The sequence below is a fragment of the Hemiscyllium ocellatum genome, chromosome 25, assembly GCF_020745735.1.
Source record: "Hemiscyllium ocellatum isolate sHemOce1 chromosome 25, sHemOce1.pat.X.cur, whole genome shotgun sequence".
NCBI lineage: Eukaryota > Metazoa > Chordata > Chondrichthyes > Orectolobiformes > Hemiscylliidae > Hemiscyllium > Hemiscyllium ocellatum.
The window spans coordinates 15,554,392-15,579,866 of NC_083425.1; the positions used below are offsets into that span (position 1 = coordinate 15,554,392).

Below are 25,475 nucleotides of genomic sequence, written 5' to 3' on the forward strand. Positions count from 1 at the left end.
CCATAGAAGTCTGCTCACAATTTCCTTCTCACAGCACCAGGGAGATTCGTTTCCAGCCTTGGGATACTTTCTTGCTGTGTCTGTGTGGGTTTCCTCCAGGAGCTCTGGTTTCCCCCCACAATCCTAAGATGTGCAGGTTAGGTGAATTGGCCATGCTAAATTGCCCATAATGTTCAGGGATGGAAAGGTTAGGTGCATGAATCAGGGGTAAATGTAGGAGAATAGGTCTGGGTGGGATAGTCTGAGGGTCAGTGTTGACTTGTTGGGCTGAAGGGCCTGTTTCTACACAGAAGGATTCAAATTCTACTTGTAAACATAGCATCTTGCATTTTACAATAATTTCTATTTTAGGTTTTGATGGAACCTCCACATGGAGAACTCACTGTCCCAAATGTAATATTCTGACTGACTATCTGAATGTATAAAATAATTACAGCCATTTGCATATCCTCCAATTTACAGAAAGATAAATGGAGGAACCAATCTAACTCAAGATGCACCAATCTTTAAAGCTCATGAGGAAATCATGATCCAAATAATATTTTCATTACTGATCACTTTCTTGATTATTGTATCATTTGTGTTCTCTTACCTTACAATCACATCCCATTTGGTATCTCTGGTTCAGGCTTTTCTTCTGTGTGGGAGTTAACATGTCCCATTGCTTAATAAAATCACAGAGTGTGATTAACATCTTTCCATCTTCACCCAGTTTACCTAAGGACATATAAAAATAAAAGCCACTGTCTTTATTGTTTTATGATTTGTACAAATTGTAAAAGAAAACATTTTAAGCCAAGTCGCGAATAATTCACAGTTACTAATCTGGGAATTTGAATTTGAACAATTTTGGATACCTGAATTGGATTTTCTCAAAAAGATAATGAAAGGACATGAGGATAGTTATCTTAAACAAGGAATTTCTTTAGACCAGTCAAAATGTCTTGTGATAAACTGCATGTTTTTGGAAATCATCTGTCTGGATTTATAACCATCAGACTTCAGTTTCAGATATTATTTTCAAATAGTTGATAAGAAAACTGCTATTAAAAAAACAAATTCACAGCTCAGCTTTCCTGTTCCTGGAAAACAGGCCTTATTGTGTTGGGACCCTAGCCAATTGTTTCCAGAAGAGAAGACTGAAAAAAAAACTTGACAACATTTCCTGAAAGACTGCATCTGTGGCAACTGTTTGTGTTCAGCAACATTTGTCTTTGTGCATCACCATACCAGCCATTCCAATATTCCAAACGGAGGAACAAGGATTGGAGTAGGCCATTTAGTCAGAGTTCATAGGGTGAGAGAGTGAGCAGGACATTTTTAAAAAAAAGTTGTTGCATAGTCATATGTGTGAAGCTTACATAGAACATTGTAGGATACCGTGATCTCTCTTTGCAATCTCTTCCTATTTATACAATGTACTTATATTTTATTATTCTAATCAAAATGAATAATTTCACATTTTCCATTCTATACTGTATTTGCCAGATCTTTGCCCACTCCATCTCTTTTGTACTCTCCATATGCGTTCTTCACAACTTACTTACTTTACTTTTCTTTGTGTCAACAAATTTGGAAACCATCCAAGTCACTTACGGACTTAAAAACTGTTGGATATCATGACTTAATCTTTTCAAACTGAAAAAAGACCCATATATGCCTACTCTTTGCTTCCTGGTCAACCTTCTATCTACGCCAACATGCTACTCCAATATGTGCTTTGTTTTCTCACAATCTTTGAAAATGTACTTTATCAAATGCGCTCTGGAAACTTAAGTGCAGTTCAGTCATCCACTTCCCTTTATCCACATGTTACTTCCATAAGCTCATTGGATAAATTGGTCAAATATGATTTCCTTTTTTCAAAAAGGATTGAATACCTTGAACACTTCAAAGTGACCTGCTGTAACGACTTTAGTCTTATTTTCGAACACTTTTTCGACTGACAGCTGTTAAGGTACATGAGGAATTTTCTGTGTTCCCTACATTTTTGAATCAAGGAATTATGTTTGCTATCTTCCAATCTAATAGGACATTTCCAGAGCAGGGGGACATTTTGGAAAATTAAACCTATGCAGCAATTTTCTCACTTGACTCTTCGGTTAACATCCGAGGATGAAAACCACCAGGTCCCAGGCACTTGTCAACTCATATTTCCAACAATTTACTCACTGCCACTTCCCTGATGAGTGTAATTTTCCTCAGTTCCTCCCTCCCTTTCATTTCCTCATTTGTAGCTTCTTGTGAAATGTTGATTTGAACTTCTGCAGTGAAGACTGATGCAAAATCGTTTATTTTTAAAATATTTAGGAAAACTCGAATTCTGTTTTTTAATACTTCTGGCAACCCCTATCACATTGGCACTCAAAACGAAAATTTATTGACCAAAATCAATTTTTCTTTTGTTAAGAGAATCTCTAGAGAGGTGATAAAACAAAAATCAGAGAAAGATCCAATCAGCGGGAACTAAGAATTCTACAAACTTTGCTACTTTGGTGATATAAGACATCAACTAACAGCAGTGGGCTCGGGTTCAATTAGAAGAACTCCAACACTCTAAACAACATTTTAAACTCCATATTCTTTATTTTCTTATTGTATTAGTTCATTCCACTTCTTTCAAACTTGATTGACATCCAACATGAGCAGTACCTTGAAGTTAATAAGTAATAAAATTCCTCTTTCACACAAGGAAATCTTGCAATTGCACTTAATTAGTTCTGTGTTATTTCAAATGTTAAAAAGGAAATTCAAATCTTTGTGGTAACTGGCCTTGCAGGTTGAAACGAGGGAAGCTGATGGGCCCCTTAATTGGTCATAAAGATGCCAGAAACACTGTATAATTGTTCAGGACCTTACATACAGCCCATGTTCAGACACACAGTCACAACAACTGGATTCCAGGGGCAAGGAGTGTGTGACTGCAAGGAGAAAACACTGACAAAAGCTTTGCATTGAGTTTGGCACCAAGGAATGCAAAATCCTCCCACCCCAACACCCCTCCACCGAAATATACAGGGATATGGGAAAAACATGGAACAGAGGATGGTAGTTCCTGGACATCAAACATCTCAGCCCCATGACAGTGCCCTGAGGAATTTCCAGAAGGTACTAACTTTGTTAAACTATTTCAAACTCTTTTCCCTCAACCTACTAGACTGTGTTAGAATCAGGAGCAATTGAAGAATTCAAAAAGGGAATTGGATTATTTTCTGAAAAGGAGGAATGCTCTTGAATATGGTGGAGAAGGTGAGACAACGGGACTAATGGATTTCCTCATTCAGAGAGCTGCTACAGACAAGATGGGCCAAATGGTCTCTTTAATGAAGCAAAATGGTATTATGCTGTGATTCTGGGAAGTACCTGACATTGCTGTTTGTGGGCCAGTAACAGCAGTAATGTTTTCCTCAGGCTGAACATAATCCCTCCCCTCAGTGATTTGCCCGTGTATTTTTAAAATGGAACCACCATTAGACCTCCCATCCTCTTGTGATTTGGATGTCTATCTAATTTTCTTCATTATCCCAGCATGCCTCTCAGCTTGTGGAGGCTTTGACCCATGAAGCAGGCACCTTGTCCAGAAGGCCTCTGTCAGCCAAGCTACCTGTGACCGAAAATAATTCTTAAAAAGGAATTCTCCCAGTTAGGTTCTGCAGGACATTTGGGAAATCCATTTTTCCAGGCCTCTAATATCATCACAATGCCCTACAGCCCACCCAGAATAGAACTTACTTCCAGGCTAATGACTTTGTAATTACAAAAATATAGAGTCTTTCACATTGCTTCAATTTGACTGAGTAAAACTTATATTTGTTACTCTGTTAAAAGTAGTAGTAGATTCATTTTTCTGGAACAAATTAGCCACTCTATAATTGTTGTTTCTCTTTGACTTTGTCTACATCCCACATTTGTGAATGATCACATATCTGACTTGTTCGTTTTATTGGAAGTATGATGCGCTAACTGAATAAAAATGTCTCTCTCCAAAGACTTTTGTTTCTCTATTTTGTTGTCTGCTCCAAAAATAGTTTTACAAAATATATACATAATTAGATCATCTAACTAGAGACTCGAACATGTGCAATCTAATATTGCATTACAAAACAGTGTAATGTGTTTTTAAAAAGCAACATGATCATACTATCTTTTAAGATAGAGAATATCTTAAAGTGGTAAGGCAATGTCAATTCCCAACTTTACTCCATTGAATGTGTAAGTAGGCAACAGCTCACTGAGTTCCTGTTGAAGTGATCCTCTGCTTATTAACAAGAGCTGGAGTAGAACTGGACAATGAGTCAATTTATTTTCTCTCTCTCTCCTTACTTGGTGTCTGTTTTATAAATGAGGTTTTGAATGATTATGCTTTGGGACTGTCTGTAAATTTAGGGTAAAATGTAGGAAAGAAGAAGAGGGTCATGTAATCTGTTCCAAATGTTACTGAGAGCAAACTGTCTGGCCTTTACATTGATGATGATATGGGGACCAAGCTGTTTTACTGGGGAGGTGGTGCAAGGTGCAGGGGACATGTACTTAGTCTTCAAAGTCCCAGGAAGGTTTAAGAATGTTAGGTTCTGTAAATGATTATTCTTTAACTGTTCATTTAATTTCAAGAAGAATTAGGTTCACAGTAGAAAGGTTGCCTGAAGCACACGTGATTCATATTCTTGTGGAAATAGCATTTGAAAGAAGGCATTGCATCGGAAGCTATCGATTATAGGTCAGACCTGGGAATCTAATAGGTCTCAAAACAGCATGAGTTAGACTGCAAATCGACACAGCAGGTCCACGTGGTTCACAGTGCAAGAGTTTGCACTCAAATTGAAAATAATAAAATTCTCAAGGTTTCAAATAGGGCTGGAAGACTCATCCAGCTTGAGCTAAAGGGATAAACTCCAGAAAAACCCTCACTATGAAAGATATTTCTAGGATTTAACATTACCAGACAGGGAAAGGAAAATAATGGAAGTATCCACTTCAGGAGCTAAGGACAACTTTAGACTGATTCTGGGAGGTTTTAATAGCTATTGTAAGAACAAGAGTAAAATATAACTGTGGCAGGTGATTTTTGGCTACTTTGAAGTGTTAAATGGAGGAACCTTTCTGTAGTTTAAAGCATAAATTGCCTTCTGAAATAGTATTTAGTTCTTGATGTTTTTAGTTTGTACAGTGAGGTTCTTAAAACTTGAAATCTTGTGATCCTTTAAGTTGATTACTAGGAATTCAACTTTAAAAACTATTCGTACTAGTTTATAAGAAGCTCATGACATCTGTATTCCACTTTCCCAAACTTAGAGTATTAGAGATATACAGCACATCTAGTCCCACCTGCCAGCACCCGGCCTATATCCCTCCAAACCATTTCTATTCATGTACCCATCAAGATGTCTCATAAATGTTACAATTATACTCACCTCCACTACTTCCTCTGGCAGCTCATTCCATACCACACACTACCCTCTGCATGAGAAAGTTGCCCCTTAAGTCCCTTTTATATCTTTCCCCTCTCACCCTAAATCTAGGCCCTCCAGTTCTGGATTGCCCTACCCAGGGAAAAAGCTTTGACTATTTATTTTATCCATGTCCCTCAAGATTTTGTAAACTTTTATAAGGTCACCCCTCAGCCTCCAATGCTCAAAGGAAAAACAGCCCCAGTCTCTTCAACCTCTCCCTATAGCTCAAATCCTCCAACCCTGGCAACATTCATGCTTTTTCTGTAAAAATTGGGGCAGCACAGTGGCACAGTGGTTAGCACTTCTGCCTCACAATGCCAGAGACCCAGGTTCAATTCCCACCTCAGGCAACAGTCAGTGTGGAGTTTGCACATTCTCCCAGTGTCTGCATTGGTTTCCTCCCACAGTCCAAAAATGTGCAGATTAGGTGAATTGGCCATGCTAAATTGCCAGTAGTGTTAGGTGAAGAGGGGAATGGGTCTGGGTGGACTGCTCTTTGGAGAGTCGGTGTGGACTTGTTGGGCCGAAGGGCCTGTTTCCACACTAAGTAATCTAATCTATATATTTTCTGAACCTTTTCAAGTTTCACAAAATCGTTCCGATAGGAAGGAGAACAGAATTGCACACAATACTCCAAAAGTGGCCTAACTAATGTCCTATACAGCCACAACATGACCTCCTGACTCCTGTACTCAATACTCTGACTAATAAAGGATAGCATACCAAATGCCTTCGTCACTATGCTATCTACTTGTGATTTCACTTTCAAGGATGACAATTGGGCAAACTGAAAAGTTCAACTCAACTGGCTTTGCAGGAGGCTTTAAACTCAAGTATTCTTGCAGAATTTTCAAAATGAATAGATGTACGCTACCTGTAATTAAGTATTCTTTTTTCCCATTTGTTTCAAGCGTGACTCCACACACCGCTGATGAAGTGGCAGTGAAAATATATTCAATGTTGTGCTCTGGTCCTTTGAACATCTGGGAACAATGGAAGTTGCCTGTTAAAATTAACGTATCTCAAAATATTAAAGATTGCTAGAATGTAGGTCATTACTTGGATATAGTGATCAGCTGTTTTCCATTAAAAAGTTATCAATTTTGATACTTTATTGCCCTGGTTTCTAATGCAAAAAAGTAGAATATTACAGATGCTGGGAAGCTGAAATAAAAACAGAATATGTTGCAAAAACCTAGGAGGTCAGGCAGCCTTGTGGAGAGAGAAACAGTTTATTGTCTTAAAACATTAACTCTGCGTTCGTCCTCAAATGTTGACTGACCTGTTAAGTATTTCCAGCATACACTATTTTTAGCTCAAGATTTATTATTTTCTCTGTAAAATATACAAAATCTTTGCTTGTGGTACTTCTAGTTTTTTGTACACTTCCAAAAGTTTACTTAAAATTCCAGAGAGTGTAAAAGTTGCCCTACTTCGATGAATGATTGTGCGTGATTTTCATGATTGATGAATCGCTAATGAAATGCAATCAATTCAAAAACATTAAGAATTTGTGGAATCATCAGTTAAGCTTGTGTGTATCAAGACATGTATGACAATTTAGAAAATTAGCAAAAATTATACACCTAACCACTAAAGCTGTTGTAGCTAACTAGCATAATCATCCAGTTTAATTGATAATATTACTTGCAATTGGGGTTTCAAAATGCAATTTCCTTCATACTCACTAAAATTAATTTTAATGTAGCACCTTAATTTATTTTGTCTATCTTGATATTTCTGTTCTAGATCTGGATATCTGGCATTAAAAAGATTAACAGCGAGCAGATGAAATGTCTTTCTCAGCAGAACCAAAGTACTCTAGAATCTGCCATTTGTGCATTTTGAGCATTTTCCCAGGGATTCGATAGCGACACCCATCGAATGCTACCTTGATAAAATGTTACTGTGATAATGTACACGCAACAGAATTTGTGCATGAGAAAGGCCTGAGGATCGATGTTGTCATTTTAAACCAGATCGTGGAGAATGGAGAAATGGTACATATTGAAATTGACATGGCTGGATAATATCAGCAGTAAGCTATCTGACTGAAAACTTACTTCTTTCTTATAAAACACAGAAGTACAAAGGAGCAGGTTCAAAGAAACTGCCGGGCATATTAAAACAAGGACACTTGGAACCTTATTGAACGTTAAAAGGACTACAGGATGTTGTCATTTTGTGTGATTTATTTATATTATATTGAATTTGATTGATTTAAAAAGAAAAAAAAGGAATCAGTTATTGTCTGCTATGGGTCTAAAGAGATGCTGGAGAGCTAATGCAATGAGGCAAAAAATGATGGATATATTAATAAAGGGTTAATGAGATGTGAATGTGCGAGGAAGAACATCCTAATGAACTGGATATCAGAAAAGCCTCCAGGCATTGCAGGGTGGCATAGACCTGTGATGGAGCATGTCCCTCAGGATTACCTGACAAGTACAGTGCACCACTGAATGGAGCGATTGTATAAGACATGGTGGCCATTTCTAAATTATACAGACATGGATCTGGCAGCGGTATTGATTAGGGCCTTTATATAGCCACAAGGGCTGGATATGGTGATCCGGGGACCGGGGCGGGGGTGAAGGTGCGTATTAAATACGGGTAGAATTACTGTTGCTTCTGTAGACAGGAGCCTTTGGAGGTGTGACAAGTGGAGCAATGTAATATAAATTTAGTACTTCATAGTGTCATTTAGTTTTTGTGGATTGCAATTTAATTTAGGGTTATCGCATTTAATTTCAGTCTGTGCTAATTTGGTTTAAAGTTAAGTAAATATGAGTTGCCTGTATCTTGGAGAATGGGCAGTTTATTGTTAATGTTATTATAATAACAATAGTACAATATCATTTCTAATTTTCTGTACTTATAAGTTTGGTTTTTATGGTTTGTGTTTTTGTAACAAAGGGAAACTTTTCTTCAATTAAATATATACATTAAAAAAAGGTGTGAATGAATTGTATAAATGTGGGGAGCAAGTAATCAACCCCAGTCATGGTCCAGGGGTATCAGTTTTATGGAGTGTAGTTAACTAAAGTGAAGTCTTCACTCAAAGTCTGGACTTGGACTCTGTTCAAAAACATTTATCTTCTTGTATGCTGTGTTTTAGTGCTAAACCACCATCCAGGGCAAGGTTATTGCATGCACTTTAGCTTTGACAGAAGCAAGGAGATCAGAATCAGTAGAAAAGAAAAGGCACCATTTTATGACACAAGCAAAGCAAGTAAACAGCGAACAATTGTAGGAGTTTTATATCCAGTAAGCAGAAAACTGACAAAGAACTCAGTAAATGAAAGCAAAGAACACACAGACATGACTCTGGGCAGACAGTAAGGACTATAGATGTTGGAAGTCAGAGTCAAAAGGGGTGAAGCTGGAAAAACAAAGTGGGTCAGATAGCATCAGCGGAGCAGAAAAGTCAATGTTTCAGGCCAAAACTTTTCATAGAGTCTGGGGAGGGGGAGGGAGGGGGATGGAATGGTTGTAGGTGGATGCAGGTAGTGAGTTACTCTGATTGGTTAGAGGGGTGGAGCAAACATAGGGAGTAGGAAGATGGTTTAACTCGAAGGTCACCACCACTCAGGTTGGGTAGGAGAGGTTGAGGAAAAAATAAAGTATTTCATGGTGACCTCCGCTGGTGTGGGAATTGAACCCATGTTATTGGATCACACTGTATTGCAAACTAGCCGTTCAGCCAACTGAGCTATCCATTCCCCGAAAACATCATTGTTATCATAGATGCAGTCATAATTGCCGCCTGTGAAAGCCATAACAAAAAGGTTTCCAATAGCTCCCCAAGACTATTGGGTAGTGTACATATCAAGTGAGACGGTTACATTTTGTGGTCCCTGGATGGGATTACCACAGTACATATGGCTGCAGTTCTTTGTTCAACAACTGGCAGAGGCATGAGACAATGACGTGGGACATCATGAGGCAGCTTTAACACTTGCTATCTGTCAGCCGCACATAGTTGCATCAAACCTAAAGATCCAGTTTCATGTGCGAGCTCTCCTTTAATGTGGTGACTCTTGCCCTGTTCCTTTCTCTGCAGAGTGTGGGGCAATTGCTGGCGGCTGTTGTATAAGGAGACCGAGATGGTGGATCCTTCGAGTCATGTGAGCACAAAGGCGGCAGGGTTGATCGACACCATTAGCCTTGACTTTTAGGAGCTTTGAGAACCATAAGCGCACAGTCCTTTGAAAGGAACATTTTACCCTGATACCCTTTCCCCATGTCTGCTCCAAGTCTGGCATCACCTCATAGCTATCCAGGTCCATACCACCCTACAAACCAGGTAAGTCTGAAATGCTCTTTGGCTTGCCACAACATCACCCAAGTGCTTGAAGTCGGTTATTGCTGAATTGTCTTCTAGTTTGACATTACCCCATCCAATATACTCTAAGTTATGCTGACCTCTGCCTTGTTTACATCATGGACAGACATTATAAACTTCCCCAGTTTCTATTCAGTCTATTCCCAGTAGACCATAGCCCATTTCCTAAAATATTAAAAAATCTCCCCCAGTGGCCAATAAGAAAGGCCCAGATATGGTTTTAGATTAGATTAGATTCTCCACAGGATGTTTACTCAAATTCCAGGACTGCTAGAGGCCCGATCCCGTGGACTGAAAGACAGGACCCATCCCTGACTGAGTGACCACTGAGGCGAAAGTGAGTACTGCAGATGGTGGAGATTAGAGTCGAGTCAAGAGTATTGCGCTGGAATAGCGCAGCAGGTCCAGGCAGCATCAGAGGAGCAGGAAAATTGACATTTCAAGCAAAGGCCCTTCATCAGGAATGACCACTTGATGATCATGGCCAAACTGTCACAGGAGAATAATTGCAGCGTCTGGACTGACTGTGAGGAGTCTAAGTCATAATTTGGAGGAATCCACCATCAATCTTTCACACATTACCATGGTCTTCATGCAGGCATGGGCACTAGATCTGATGATGCATTGTTCCCTTCATTCATATCTACCCACTGTTTCACATTGGCACAAAGAAAAGATAAGATAGCATTTTGTGGTTGTAGGGCATGGTGAAGAGGCAGGTTGGCCACCATCCCCCCAGATAAGCTGCTGGCTGACCCTCTGCGCTAACCTGCCACATTGCCACTCTCCAGTCAGGTTCCCTCATAGTCCATGGCCTCACTTCCTGGGCAGGTTGTATTAGTTAGAGGAGAATCGCATTCTTTGGTTAAACAGAGTGCTGTGAGCAATGCCGGCCTAGGGAGATTTCAGCACATAGTTCAAGCATTTTAAGACAACAGAACAGGCCGGAGAGATTCTTTTCTGGAATGATTTGCACTTGATCCTTCGAGCATCTCTCATTTTCACTAGAAATTACTTCTGGGATAACCATGACCAGTTACAAGTCACGTATGTACATAAAGAAAAAGGACAATAACAAGGTAGTTGGTTGCCAAAGTTTTTTTCATCAAGGGAGAGTTATGAACTTTAAGATGTTGCAGACAGAAGTATTAGATACCCAAGTGTGGCAAGCAGAACACTTTCCAATAGTCACAGAGAGGTTGGCACCAGATTTCACACATTAAAAAAAAAAGGACTATACAATGTGGCCAGAGGATGTTCAACAGCTTGACCATCACAGACAAGGGGGGGGTCCAAAATATCATAGTCTTCAGTGGACAGAGGAAGAAAGGGACAAATATTCAAAGTCTTCTTTAAACAAAATTCACCATCAATTCCTTTCAGCTCTCATGATAGAAGGACGTAAACAACTCCCTATTGCAAGTATCTCAGGTAATGCAACTTACTTCAACTACCTTCTCCTATTTAGATAGGCTCCACTCTTGTGTTCTCACCTCCCACAATATTCTTGCCAGACACTCGCCAACGTAAACCTCACTTCCTGATCTGGTTGCATCTAATCCCCAGAAAAAGGTTCAGCACCAGTGGAGGTATCCCCAATTTAAGCGTCCTGACCTCGCCACAACAGAAGGCCTTGGACTCAACATGATTGCTGCAGGGGATACTGACTGCCTGAATGTAATCACTTGCCTCCAGACATACAGTGTGTCCTCAAACCACAGAGCAACATTACACAACCCTCAGTCCCCTTGTATCTACACATCCATTTCCACCTTCCAGGAGAGAGAACAACCTCAGTCTGATTCAACTATCAATTTTCAGCAGCCAGCAGGGTCCTCCAGTGACAGAGGGTGCCACCACGGAGGTGTACCACTGTTCTTCCTCAGTAATATAGCCAGAGGTATTAGTCCGGAGGAAAGCAAATAGTAGGCTGTGGAGTTAAGGCCATAATCATATCAACCAAGATCTTGCTGAATGGTGGTAGGGGGTGTGAGGGGTCAGCTGGCTGACCTGAGCTCCTATTTTGTGTATTCTTGCACCTCGTCTCCCAAACCTGTCAAGTATATTTGGGCAGCATGGTGGCTCAGCAGTTACCACTGCAGCCTCACAGCACCAGGATCCCAGGTTCAATTCCAGCCTCGGTGACTGTGTGGAGTTTGCACATTCTCCCAGTGTCTGCGTGGGTTTGCTCTGGCTTCCTTCCACAGTCCAAGGATGTGCATGTCAGGTGAATTGGCCATGCTAAATTGCCCATAGTGTTAGGTGCAGTAGTCAGAGGGGAAATGGGTCTGGTTGGGTTACTCTTCGGAGCGTCGGTGCGGACTGGTTGGGCCAAAGGGCCGGTTTCCACACTGTAGGAAATCTAATCATATTTACTCTTGGAAGTCACTTCCTTATTCCCCATCTACCAGCTCAACAAGTTTCAACAATGAGAACACACGTCATTGTACATGTGCTGTACAATCTGGATCAAAAACTTGGTCAGGAACAACTTCCCCCATTGTTCACCGTTGTGGATTTTCAGAGTCCATTCCTCCTCCTCTCAAGTAGCACTAGCTCCTTATTATCCAAGCAGATGGTCTTCATCCAGTACGAAATGGTGCAGAACACAGTACAGAATGATGATCCCAGTGTGTGTGTATTGCAACTCTCCATTGATATCTCTGGTGCCAAAACACACTCTTGGACAGTAGGTTATCCTCTCCAAGTCAAGTTCTTGTGTGAGCCTGATTGTATGCATCCTTTGCGTGGGCTCTCAGTGGAGCCTTGAGCACAGCTGTATGACTCATCCTGTGCCCATCCGGTTTGTTTAGCTGGAAGAACTTGTTGACTCATTTGGATTGACAATAGCTGTAATGATTGTTGTTGGGCTGCCAGATGTGTACTATCACTCACCAACAACTAGTTTTCAAAGAAATGTGCAAATCTAAATTCTATTCAGAAGAATTGTTTCAATTCCAATTATAATCAGATTGTTTATCATTTGATACAAGTACCGTTGTTCATAATTCTAGTTCACAATTCTTACCCTAAAAGAATTTAACTTCTAGAGTTGAAGATTGAAGTATTAAATGCAAAATAAATGGAACATCCTGACTGAGAAACTGCTAATAATCCTGATGTGAATGTTGCACAAACAAGCAGGAAAGTAATTTTAAAGCCATTTATTGGGAGTATTGGCAGAACTGAAACCTATTACCTTCAACTAAGCTTAAAAATAACTGGTAAATCTGGGAATGACGGTCATAAAATCTAATCAGAAGTGGAAATTTGTCATACAAGTTGCAGAATCAAACAGTAAAGTTCAAGGTGAATTAATTTGTTTGCAAGCATGGCACAAGGTGATAGAGATAGTCACAAAGGATCATTAAAAGGTTGTTTTTTTTTAATGTATCTCTGTTTGCTGATTAAAAGCAGGTTGTTCTGTTTGGGAACACACAAAGATCAGATCTAAAGAAGCAACAGGAGATGCTAGTTTTGTTAGGCCTGCATTTCAGCATCACAAACACTGATTTCATCAAGCAACACGTGGAACACCAAGCAGGGTATTATCTTGGCTTGGTTTTGGAAGGGAAAATCAGCTCGAGCTTGCAATTAGTGGGAAAAATCTGAAATGGTCCTCAGAGCCTTGTGGCAGAAAACTGTTGGCAGGGGGTAGCTCAGGAGGCTGTACGAAGGCCAGTTCGATACCTGCCAGCAACCTGAGCAAGAAGATCAGGCATCCATAGTGCCCAAGTCTATAAGAAAATTGACAGGGAAAATTACACAGCCATGCAAAAGACAAGCAAGGACCCCTTTAGAACCTTACCAAGGAGCAAATGGAATACAAAATGAGAATTAAAATGAATTCTTAAAGACCTTCTATGTTGGTCGCAGGAAAAGTAATTGCGTCTTCAAAACTTCCCGGGGGAACAGAATGATGGGCAATATTTACCATAGGCTGGGGAAGAAACTGGACGGTCTTTGCTTGAACCAGAGGGAGGGTGGGAAATTTGCTGGGGCTATTCAGGTGGGTTTAAACTAGCTCAGCAGGGGAATGGGAACCTGAGGTGTAGTTGCACTGCACAGGAGGATAAGAGTAGGGAGGACAGGGACAGGATTTCAGGGTCACAGGAATGTGCTGGCAGACAGCAAACTGGTTTGAAGTGTGTCTAGTTCAACAATAGAGGTATCCGAAATAAGGGAGGTGAGCTTGCAGCATGGATAGGTACCTGGGACTTCGATGTTGTGGCCGTTTCGGAGACATGGATAGTGCAGGGGGAGGAATGGATGTTGCAGGTTCCAGAGTTTAGATCTTTCACTAAGAACAGGCAAGGCGGGAAAAGAGTCAAGGATAGTATAACAGTGGCTGAAAGGACATTTGATGAGGACTCATAAACTGAGGTAGCGTGGGCTGAGGATAGAAACAGGAGAGGAGAGGTCACACTGCATTGGAATTTTTTATAGGCCTCCGCAGTGTTCCAGGGAGGTGGAAGAGAGGATTGGCAAAATTATTCTGGGTAGGAGTGAAAGGAACAGGGTGGTCAGTATGGGGGACGTTAACTTCCCCAACATTGACTGGAAATGCTATTACTCTAGTAGGCTGGATGGATCAGTTTATGTCCACTGTGTACAGGAGGGTTTCCTGACACAGTATGTCAAAGGGCCGACAAGAGGGGAGGCCACGCTGGATGTGGTCCTTGGTAATGAACCAGGCCAGGTGTTTGATTTAGTTGTAGGTGAGCACTTTGGAGAGAGTGACCATAATTCAGTTACTTTTAGTTTAGCAATGGAAAGGGATAGGTACATGCCACAGGTCAAGAGTTAGCGATGGGGAAGGGCAATTACAATGCGATTAGGTAAGAATTAGTATGCATAGAATGGGGTAGCAAAATGCAGGGGATGCAGACAATCAAAATGTGGAGCTGGTTTAAGGAACAGATATTGCGTGTCCTTGATATGTATGTCCCTGTCAGGCAGGGAGGAAATGATAAGGTAAGGGAATCGTGGTTTACTACAGAAATTGCATCTCTGGTTAAACAGAAGAAGAAGGCTTATGTGTCAATGAGGCAAGATGGTTCAGATGAGGCAATGGAGAGTTACAGATCAGCTAGGAAGGATTTAAAGAGAGAGAGAGAGAGAGAGAGAGACAGAAAAGAGAGAGGGAGAAAAGAGAGAGAGATAAGAAGAGCAAAGAGAGGACGAGCAGTCGTTAGCAAATAGAATAAAGGAGAACCCTAAAGCTTTCTATAGATATGAGAGGGTAGGAATAGGGCCAGTCAAAGACAGTAGTCGGAATTTGAGTGTGGACCCTGTGCAGATCGGAGAGGTGCTAAATGAACATTTCTCATCGGTTTTTCCTCAGAAAAAGGAGGAGAATATTGTAGAGGAGAAGAATGAGATACGAGATATTAGACTAGAAAGGTTCGAGGTTATTTACGAAGAGGTGTTATCAATTCCATAAGGAGTGAAAGTAGACAAGTCCCCAGGCCCGGTTGGGATTTATCAGAGGATTCTCTGGGAAACTAGGAAAGAGATAGCAGAGCCTTTGGCTTTGATATTTAAGTCATCATTGTCTACAGGTTTAATACTAGAGAACTGGAGGATTGCAAATATTGTGCCCTTGTTCAAGAAGGGCAGTAGAGATGACCCAGGTAATTATAGACCAGTGAGCCTTACTTCTGTTGTAGGAAAGGTTTTGGGAAGGATTACAAGAGATAAGATTTATAATCATCTAGCAAGCAACAATTTGATTTCAGATAGTCAACATGGTTTTGTAAAGGGCAGGTTGTGTCTCACAAACCTCATTGAGTTTTTTGAGAAGGTGACCAAGCATGTAGAAGAGGATAGGGCAATTGACGTGGTATTCATGGACTTCAGTAAAGCCTTTGATAAGGTTCCACATGGTAGGCTGTTGGAGAAAATGCAGAGGCATGGGATTGAGGGTGATTTAGCAGTTTGGATTAGAAACTGGCTTTCTGAAAGAAGGCAGCGAGTGATGGTTGGATGGAAAATATTCAGCTTGGAGTCTGATTACTAGTGGTGTGCCACAAGGATCTGCTTTGGGACCACTACTGTTTGTCATTTTTATAAATGACTTAGACACAGGCAGAGATGGAAGGATTAATAAATTTGCAGACGAGATTAAAGTTGATGGAGTAGTGGACAATTTGGAAGAATGTTACAGGTTGCAGGGGACTTGGATAAACAGCAGAATTGGGCTGAGAGGTGGCAAATGGAGTTCAATGCAGCTAATGTAAGGTGATGCACTTTACGAAGAATAACAGGAAGGCAGAATACTTAGTCAATGGAAAGATTCTTGGCAGTGTGGATGTGCAGAGGGATCTTGGAGTCCATGTACACAGATCCCTGAAAGTTGCCACTCAGGTTGACAGTGCTGTTAAGAAGGCATACGGTGTGTTAGGTTTCATTCGTAGAAGAAATGAGTTCCGGAGCTGCAATATCATGCTGTAACTATACAAAACACTAGCGCGGCCACACTTGGAAGTTTTAGTAAAAGGTAGTTGGAAGTGTTGAGGTCAAGGTTAGAGGAGAGAGGGAAGGAGAAAAGGAAGGGAAAAATAGAAGATGTGAATTGGAGTGCTTATAACATGTGGAAGGCTGAGGCTGGTATCAGGGAAAGGAAACCTCAAGTAAAGGATAGATCAAATACACGTACAAACACCAGCGCACATACAGATGTGTGCAGAAAACAACCTAACAAAGCTGTACAGTGCCTTAAGTCTGTTTCAGATCCTGACCTTTGACTGCCCTCTGAGACCTACAGCCCCTCTACGAGATCCGCCTGGCGAAGGTTGCAAGTTAGCAGCCGCCGCCTCAGGGTCTGCTGAATCTCGTACCGTCAACAGATTGAAGCAAGAGGCCCAAGAGGAAAGTATAACTGGCCAGCCGCAAACGTCCATGCCAGAGCAGCCACCCGCAAGTGGAGCAGAACAGAGACTTTAATGCTTTTGTTGCAGCGCTGTCGACCGCCTGGGAGGTATTCCCAGTGCGAATGGACATGACCAAAATTGCAATGTGTAAACAACGAGAAGATGAGACAGTGTCCCAGTACCTTACATGCCTCACTGAAGTCCATAATGCCCATAGTGGACTAAGGAGGAGAAAGGGCTTATGCCCGAAACGTCGAATTTCCTGTTCCTTGGATGCTGCCTGACCTGCTGCGCTTTTCCAGCAACACATTCTTAGCCATAGTGGACTAAGACCACCCGACTACATAACTGCAGCAGAGATCACGACATGTGAAGGACACCTGAGGAACAGCTTCATCAATGGAATGAAAGACAAAATAGCAAAGAAGGTAAAAGGACACATGTATTACCTGGGACATGGGAAAGCTGAATTTGATAGAACAACATGCGATACAAGCTGAAAAACAGCTTACCCAAGAGAAGGATAAGTGGAAACTAAAGATGGAACAGCAAGCACATAAAGCTCAGCTTATTATGATTCAGATGGTCCCCAGCCATTGGAGGGAGGTGCTGCAGAAAAAGAGAGCAGAAGAGGCGCTGGCAGAGGTAGATCTGGTGGGTGCTTTGTTCGTAGAGCAATGGACCATTGGGCGAGACAGTGCCCACACGGACAGCCTCAATCAACCCTGGAGGCTGTACAGCAGAGTGACTGACAGGGGAAGGCTGGGGTGGAGGTTGGCAGCCTCTTTCCTTTATCCTTGGCAACGAAAACTCGCTTATGCTAATCTCTTCTACTGACCTTATGGGCACTGAACCACTGAACCCACCCCCATATCGAGCACTGAGATTGCAGAGCATGAACCATATCTTCAGTACAATGATGATGCGTATAAGTCAATGCCTACCTCTATGTCATATGTGGAAGGTACCCCAGTTACCTTTTTTTTGGGTAGATACAGGGGCATCCCTGAAAGGCTTAGTAGTGACAATGGGACACCATTTGTCAATAATGCCATACAGCAAGATCAGTGATTATTTGGGATTAAACACGAGACAACACTGTGCCTACCACCCAGCGAGCGGTGGGGCAGTGGAAAGAGAAAATTGCTACCCTAAAAAAATTTTTAAATTGACAAAATGTTGTGAGGAACTAGGGGTGACATGGACAAAGGCACTTGCAACTATGCTGATGTATATGAGATCTAGGAGGAGGAGGAGAAGAGCTAATCCTAGCCCGTTCGGGATTTTGTTTGGTAGACTACCCAACACAGGAATTGGCCCAAGACTAAGGTAAGACAGAATACAGGCCACTGTGAGGATGAGACGTTGTATTACTGTATGAAACACTCTACACTTTTGTCGGAAATACAGAATCAAGTGAAAGCAGCACTCCCCCAACCAGAAGGGAAGCTGCACGATCTCGAACCTGGAGACTGCATAGTGGTGAAAGACTTCAGAAGGAAAAACTGGAAAGCGAAGAGTTGGCTGCGACATTTAAAATGCTCCTTACAACATATCAGCAATCTTAACAGCGGTCTTTTTAAGCTATCTGGCTCTACAGATTTTTTTTTTTAAATCTGGCTCTATTTTTTATTGTCCTGATTGTCATAAAATGACAAAAAAGAAGGGGGAAATTGTAATGGAAAATTAACATTTACTCTGAAATCCATTTACTCTGAAATCTGAAAGACAATACTTCACTAAATTTTCTGACACTTTGTTGAAGTCTTCAGTCGAGGGACAGCTTGGCTCTGCGGAACTTTGTAAACATTCAAAAAGATAAAAATATAAGAACAGTATGTCCACAACAAGAGATTGAAAAGAATAACAATTCAAATTTTCACAGCCTTTGTCCTTGAGAGTGTGATAAGAAACAGTATAAAACAAATATATGAATTATGCTCACGGCCTGTGCACAAGGCATTGTCGTCAAGTGCAGGTTGCCCCTCTGCAATGCAGAGGTTAAAATTAATAAAGCTCTTCTTGGTTGCTCTTGCTAATAGATGAGTCGAGTCAATTTAATTTCCACAACAGTGTACAGTTCTAGTTGCCATATTTCAGGAAGAATGTGGAAGCATTGGAAAAGGTGCAGAGGAGATTTACTAGGATGTTGCCTGGTCTGGAGGCAAGGTCTTATGGGGAAAGGCTGAGAGACTTGGGTCTGTTCTCATTGGAAAGAAGGCTAAGAGGAGATTGGATAGATACACACAAGATGATCAGAGGACTAGATAGGGTAGACAGTGAAAGTTTTTTTCCTAGGATGATGATGTCAGCTTGTACGAGGGGGCATGACTACAAATTGAGGAGTGATAGATTTATGACAGATATCAGAGGCAGGTTCTTTATGCAGCGAGTGGTAAGGGCATGGAATGCACTACCTGCCAATGTAGTCAACTCAGCCACATTAGGGAGATTTAAACAATCCTTGGATAAGCTCATGGATAATGATGGGATAGTGTAGGGGGACGAACTGAGAATAGTTCACAGGTCGGCGCAAAATCGAGGGCCGATGGGCCCATTCTGTGCTGTATTGTTCTAAGCTAATGTAGTTTACACACACACACACACACACAATCTTATGTAGTTCTTTTAGTTAATTGCTGGGTGTTTGTTGCAACTGTACCTTTATTTGTTTGACCTCATACTGGAGTTTCTGGATGGGATTTCCATAGATGTCATTCCCAGAAATCACTGCTTTACTTGCAACCACTTTCGCCCTTATCACTGACAGAAAAAAAGGAGAGAAAAATGAAATGAATCAATCAATCAATTTCCAGTAAAACAAAAAGTAGAAATATAATTCAACAACCATGGTGTCAGATGGAGTAGTTTTCCATTTCAGATAATCAAACAAAATTCTTGAAAAGGCTTAAAAAATAAACTTCCCTCCAAACTAAGAAACAGCAGCTTTATAAAATATAAATAGATCTCCTGTAGCAATGCTCAGCAGAGATCTGTTAAGGACAGAAGAATTACACCAGTGATCTACAACGTTTTAAAAAAAACTGGCCCTGAATCATCTTGTGGCCAATGCTCTACTGGTATGAAAATGGCAACAGAGACCAGAATGCAGATGTCCTGCCTCTGGACATGTCATCCACCTTAGTCACAAAGGGGTGGGGGAGTCAAGGATGGATTCTAACATCAAACACCTCTCATTCAGAGAAGCATACACATGTTAAAATGCTGCTGCTGATAGAGTTTCTCACTTGGGAATTTTGGAGAATACAATTTGTGCATTTTTAGACCAAATGGTAGATGCTGTAAAGTCTCCAGAGTTATCTGGAGATGTAGGGTCCCCTTTCAGAGAGGTAAAGGGCCTATTTTGGGATAGGTCCTGGCACATTTTGAGAGGCAAGATGCTCTCAGAGAGATCAAGTACTCTTAGGGACTGTTAAACGTAGATGCGCACACGCATTCAAAATCCATAAGCTAATTGGTACTGTCAAGCGATCTCTCAAGTCAGCTTTAAAGGCAAGTTGATCTCCTGCTTTTTTTAAATTTAAGAAAAAAGACCTGCAATATTAAAAGAAAAATCAGTATTTGCTATTTTTGTCTGTTGACATAAGCAGAGAGCTACCATTATAGGAATTGTGCTGCATGACCAATATTATACCCATGCATTGTCACAGTGAGGTGCCATTCACTTCATAGCTTGATTGACAACTGTCTGAGAGAGCTCCAAATCAGATGCAGGTAGCACCACTAATCTGTAATGCATTAAGGCCCAACCCAGGACCAAAACTGGACCACAGAACACAGATGAATAAGGGTGGAATGGGAGTCACTGACAGTCACAGGGTGGGTGGAGTCAGTGGATGAGTATTAGTGAGATCTCTCTTCCCAATTTTGTGTTCAACTTCAGTGATCCAAAGAGCCTGCAAACAAGGTAAATCCTTCCACCAAACAACCCCAAAAGAAAACAGATTACTCTTCAGGAGGCGTGAAAATGGTGGACACTTTCACGAGAATACCAGAGCTACCATGTAAAGTTCAGTGAGTTCTGGGATAATTTGCTTTAAGTGGATAATTAATTCCCTTTCAATCGTAACAGGTCACATATTCCTGCATCAGGCCCATCCCACCTGTAATCTAATGGAGTAGGGTTTTCTTGACTTCTGGAATCTGATGCAGATACTCCTGCCCAATTCTGAGCATCCAGCACAGCTCCCATGCCTGCTTTAGTGGGTTCCACAAAATCTTGCTCAGGATTCAATGCCATCCTGTGTATTGTTAGATTCAAGAACTTGAACACTTCCGCAGTGAGACTAGAAGCCAGGCTGTTGACTGGCATTTTGTACAGGTACAGTCAATATAAATCGCCATAACATTTTACATTCTTCCAAACTTACAAAATGCTGATTCCAAAACTCTAGACTACCTGGGAAAAAAGTTAAATGTTCTTATTCATAACCAATCCAATTCATGCATTTATTGAAAATCAGTCGACAGGCAGGATTTCTGCCCACACGCAAACATGTCCTTGAACTACTTAACAGCAAATGTTTTGGCTCAATGTAGAATAAAAACAAGGAAACAAAAATCAAAGAAGTATGAGAGAGCTACTCTTGTAAATTTCTCATTTCCAGTATGCTGTTTGAGGATTTTCAAAATGTTTTTTTTTAAAAAGTCCCTGTGCAGAGGAAAATTGTTTCCAAGATAAACAGAAAGTAAAAGGTGCAATTTTACTCAGCCTGAAATTTCCACTTGAAAAGTCCTACTTGGGAATGACCTTCAGGATTTTAAGACATACCCACACATGTAACATTATGAATTCGCGTACGTAGTGCATATTCGGAGTGTTGTGGCACTGGTGAGTTCAGGCACTTTAGGTGGAACAACTGCTTAGAGTTTAATGTGTAGTTCGTGTGATTTTGAAAATGGAGTATATGCTGCAGTCAGGCTGCAACCACACTGCCTTGAGCATGGGCACAATACAGCACTGAAAACATAAAACAACAATGCAATGCAAGTAGTTCTTCACGATTCACCTATTTTCACCAATTTTATTTATGCAGTCAATGTCCAATACAGATCCAAGATGCTAGAAAGTCCTTTTGTAAGTGGCTAAATAAGCAGGTAGAAATATCTATGAACTTGCTTCTAGCAACAGTACCAAGGCTGAAAGGGAAACAGGAAAGAAGATAATATCTCTTGACAGGTTGATAAAAAAAATTATGTATCTCTGGAGCAGGTGGGATGCAAACCTAGCTTCCTCCACATGATGTAGAGACACTACCACTACAATACAAGAGCCTTCTTGTATTCATTAAATTTTGATATAATTCCACAGAAATCAGAATCCAGGTCAACCTTTATTTACACGTGCACAATACATGGACTACATCACAAAAGCCCTCTTTGTCATCAACCCCGCTCAACATGTTTTATGATGCATGTCTGGAGCAGGTAGGACTTGAACCCCAGTCTCCTGGCCCAGAAGTAGGGACACTACCCCCATGCCAAAAGAACCCTGAAATAGGGAACTTAAATATAGTTCTAATCTGTGAAATGTTTTAAATTGTGAAAATCCTTTTTGGGGTTATGTAACTTAGTTATTCCACAGGTCACTGTTCTGATGAACCTTGACATCTTGATGCCATAAAATCTACTTGAATACAACTTAAGTTTTAACTAGAACATGCTTAACTGATCAACGGCTAAAGCAATCTGAAACATGGCCAGCTGTCAACAACTACAAAGAGCTTATTTTCAGTTTTCCATACATCATAGAGTCATACCACACCAACCAGTCCATGCCGAACATAATCCCAAACTGCTGCTCCTGGCCCATATCCCTCCAAATCTTTCCTATTCACATACTTATCCAAAAGTCTTTTAAACACTGTGATTGTACCCACGTCCACCACTTCCTCAGGAAGTTCATTCCACATGCAAACCACCCTCTAAAAGTGCCTCATCTCTCTCGCCTTAAAAATGTGTCCCCTAGTTTTGAAATCCTTCAACTAGGGAAAAAACAACTACCATTAACTCTATGTACACCTGCCATTAAACATAAGCGATAAAAAGTTTACAAAATAATCACAATTCAAAAGTGTTCTTAACTAGCCCCACCCAAAACAGGTTAATCCATTTAACTTCAGTTTCTAATTGCTTCTGATTTATTATTTGGTTAAAAGGTAGTTTTTCTTCATGCCCTCCAGATGAGTCATTTAACTTTTGCTTAAGACTTTGCTCCTCAGATTTTATCAGATCCAATCTCTCAGACCAAAAATGTACTGAATGATGAAGCATCCAATGCATGATATTGGATAATTCCACAGATTCATAGCCATTTAAGCAAAATACAAAGTATTCTGTCTGTCTCAGCCCCAAATCAGTTTCTTACCATAAAATGGTGTCTCCAGTGAAATGTCTCCATGTCTATCCTTAAGCCCCTACCAACTTTTGTAAGTTTTAATGAGTTTACTTTTCATTTTTACCAATTTCAGAGAGTATAGATTCAATTTACTCAGTCTCAGAGTACAACCCTGTCAGAATATCTTAGGAACCTGTATAGTAAACCTTTGATTCTTTGCCTCAGAGTCACATAATCAGATTTGTCGGTGTCGTCATATTCAATTCTCTATTCTGTACTGTCCTTAAACATTCCACATATGTCACCATAAATGGTGGCCAAAGGATCTTGTGCTGCAGCGGTAGTGATCTGGCATCTTGAATAGAAGTCCCAGATTCAAGTTCCCACCTGTCGTAGAGAAGTTTCAGAACATGCCTGAACACTTCTTCATTGACTATAAAGCATGTAAATGCTGGCCAGTAGTGACGTCCACATTCATAACAAATTAGAATAACTTGATCTATTTCATTATTGCTACCATCCATTCTCTCCTTTGCTCCCCTCTGTATTAATCCTGGATCTTCCTTGTAATAACTATCTCTGTCTATCATTTGCTCTACTGATATGACCAACATATTGTCTTTTGCACACTTGGTTGTTATACACTAATTCCTCTTTTCGGTTTTGCCCATTTTTGGATTTCAAAAAGGATATACTTGATTGATCACCAGAGACCAAATCATGTATTGGTTATAACAGGATTCTGGTCCCATTAGTTTAAGTGGTGCTGCTATTGCACGGTGGAGCACGGTACTTGGTGTGATCACAGCAAAGTCCTATTCCCAACACATGTTCTTGTGCTACATTATAGTAGCTTTATAATATGCCTTACTAACTTCTTGCTGAACTTGGATGTGAGCTTTCTATTCATCAATCAGATTAAAGTTTTTTCTTTCTCTCCTTTGCTGAATAGTTGTGTTTGTTTGTGAACTTCCAATCCACTTGAAACAGTGAAGGAAACTGGAAATTCATAACTTCATTCATTAATTATTTGATCAGTTCCCTCTTTTACAGCCCTAAGATATAAGCGAGTAGATACAAGGTCCACTGTCTCACTCTTATTAGGTCCTTGCTTATCCTTTTATATCACGGGTCTTTTACTGTGAAGACAGGCAAAATATATATTTGTTCAACTCCATTGCCATTTTTCCCCATTTACAATGATAATTTGCCTGGTCTCCCAGAGACCTATGTTAATTTTAGCTACTCTAACTTTTTTAATGTACTATAGAAACTCTTAGAACTGTGCTCATTTCATTTTTTCCTCTGATTACCTGCTTGGTCACCTGCCAGTTTCTAAAGTTCTCCCAATCCTCAGGCTTACTACTGTACTTCCAACATGGTAATATTTCTTCTTTAAACTAATACTTTCCTCTTCTTCTCTAGTAAGCCATTAAGTTTTCACTTTAATGCAACTTTTGTTGAACATTTTCAATCAGTTCCTAAAATGTTTCCCACTGTTCATAAACCAATCATATGTTTTAGTTCTTTTGCTCCCCCCCACCCCCAAACTTAGCCAGCCCCTGCTTTGCTGAAGTAACTGGCTTTGCACAAGTTCAAAATTCTTGGGCTGGAATCCGTTGCTATCAAAAAACATGAAACAATTGTGACACAGTCAGATCTGCTATAATGCGGTAGTTCTGTTTTCACGTAATCCAGTGTTAAGAATTTTGCATAATGGCGCACCATTTAAACTAACCGGACCAGAATCCTGTTATAACCAATACATGTTTTAAAAGTTTGTCATTTAGAAACACTGACTCTCATTCATCAATCACATTATAGTCACTTCGCAATAATGAAACAGCCTGAATTAGAAAATTGTTATAATTTCCCCTAGAGGATTTTTTCGACAACTAGATTGCAGCTTAATTCTGCAACAATACATAATCTTGTATCAAAAATATCTTGATCGATGTTTTGTTCCATAACATAGTATTCAATAACCTTGTCAATGTGTTGTTTGAAAACTCAAAGTTCAAGGAAAACAATACTGTGAATTAAACATTGAGTGTTGGATATATCTTTCTGAAAAGGTCGAGTTAGTCCAGTATTTTTTCCTAGGAGGTCAGAGTCAAAAAGTGTGGCACTGGGAAAGCATCCGAGGAGCAGGAGAATTGACATTGAGCATAAGCTGTTCATCAGGAACAATGGGGGTGGGGGGTGCAGAGAGAGAAATGGGAGGGGGGGGGTGGGCTGGGGAAGGTAGCTGGGAATGAGATAGGTAGATGAAGGTTGGGGGGTTGGGGGTGATGGTGATCGGTCAGAGAGGAGAGTCAAGTGGATAGGTGGAAAGGAAGATAGACTAGTAGGACAGTTCAACAGGGCAGTGCCGAGTTGGAAGGTTGGATCTGGGATAATGTCGGAGGAGGGGACATGAGGGAACTGGTGAAAATCAACATTGATCTCGT

At 40.6% G+C, this 25,475-nt stretch overlaps 1 protein-coding gene across 1 annotated transcript in view; it reads right to left on the reverse strand.

Moving 5' to 3' along the window:
• The window catches only part of timp2a (TIMP metallopeptidase inhibitor 2a), an 85,484-nt gene that overhangs the window by 9,376 nt on the left and 50,633 nt on the right, over positions 1-25,475 (reverse strand). The window contains exons 2-4 of the mRNA XM_060844861.1: positions 19,330-19,430; positions 6,325-6,433; positions 593-717 (exon numbers count right to left, since the gene is read on the reverse strand). Coding sequence (XP_060700844.1) covers positions 593-717; positions 6,325-6,433; positions 19,330-19,430 — 335 coding nt within the window. The remainder of the gene's footprint in view (positions 1-592; positions 718-6,324; positions 6,434-19,329; positions 19,431-25,475) is intronic.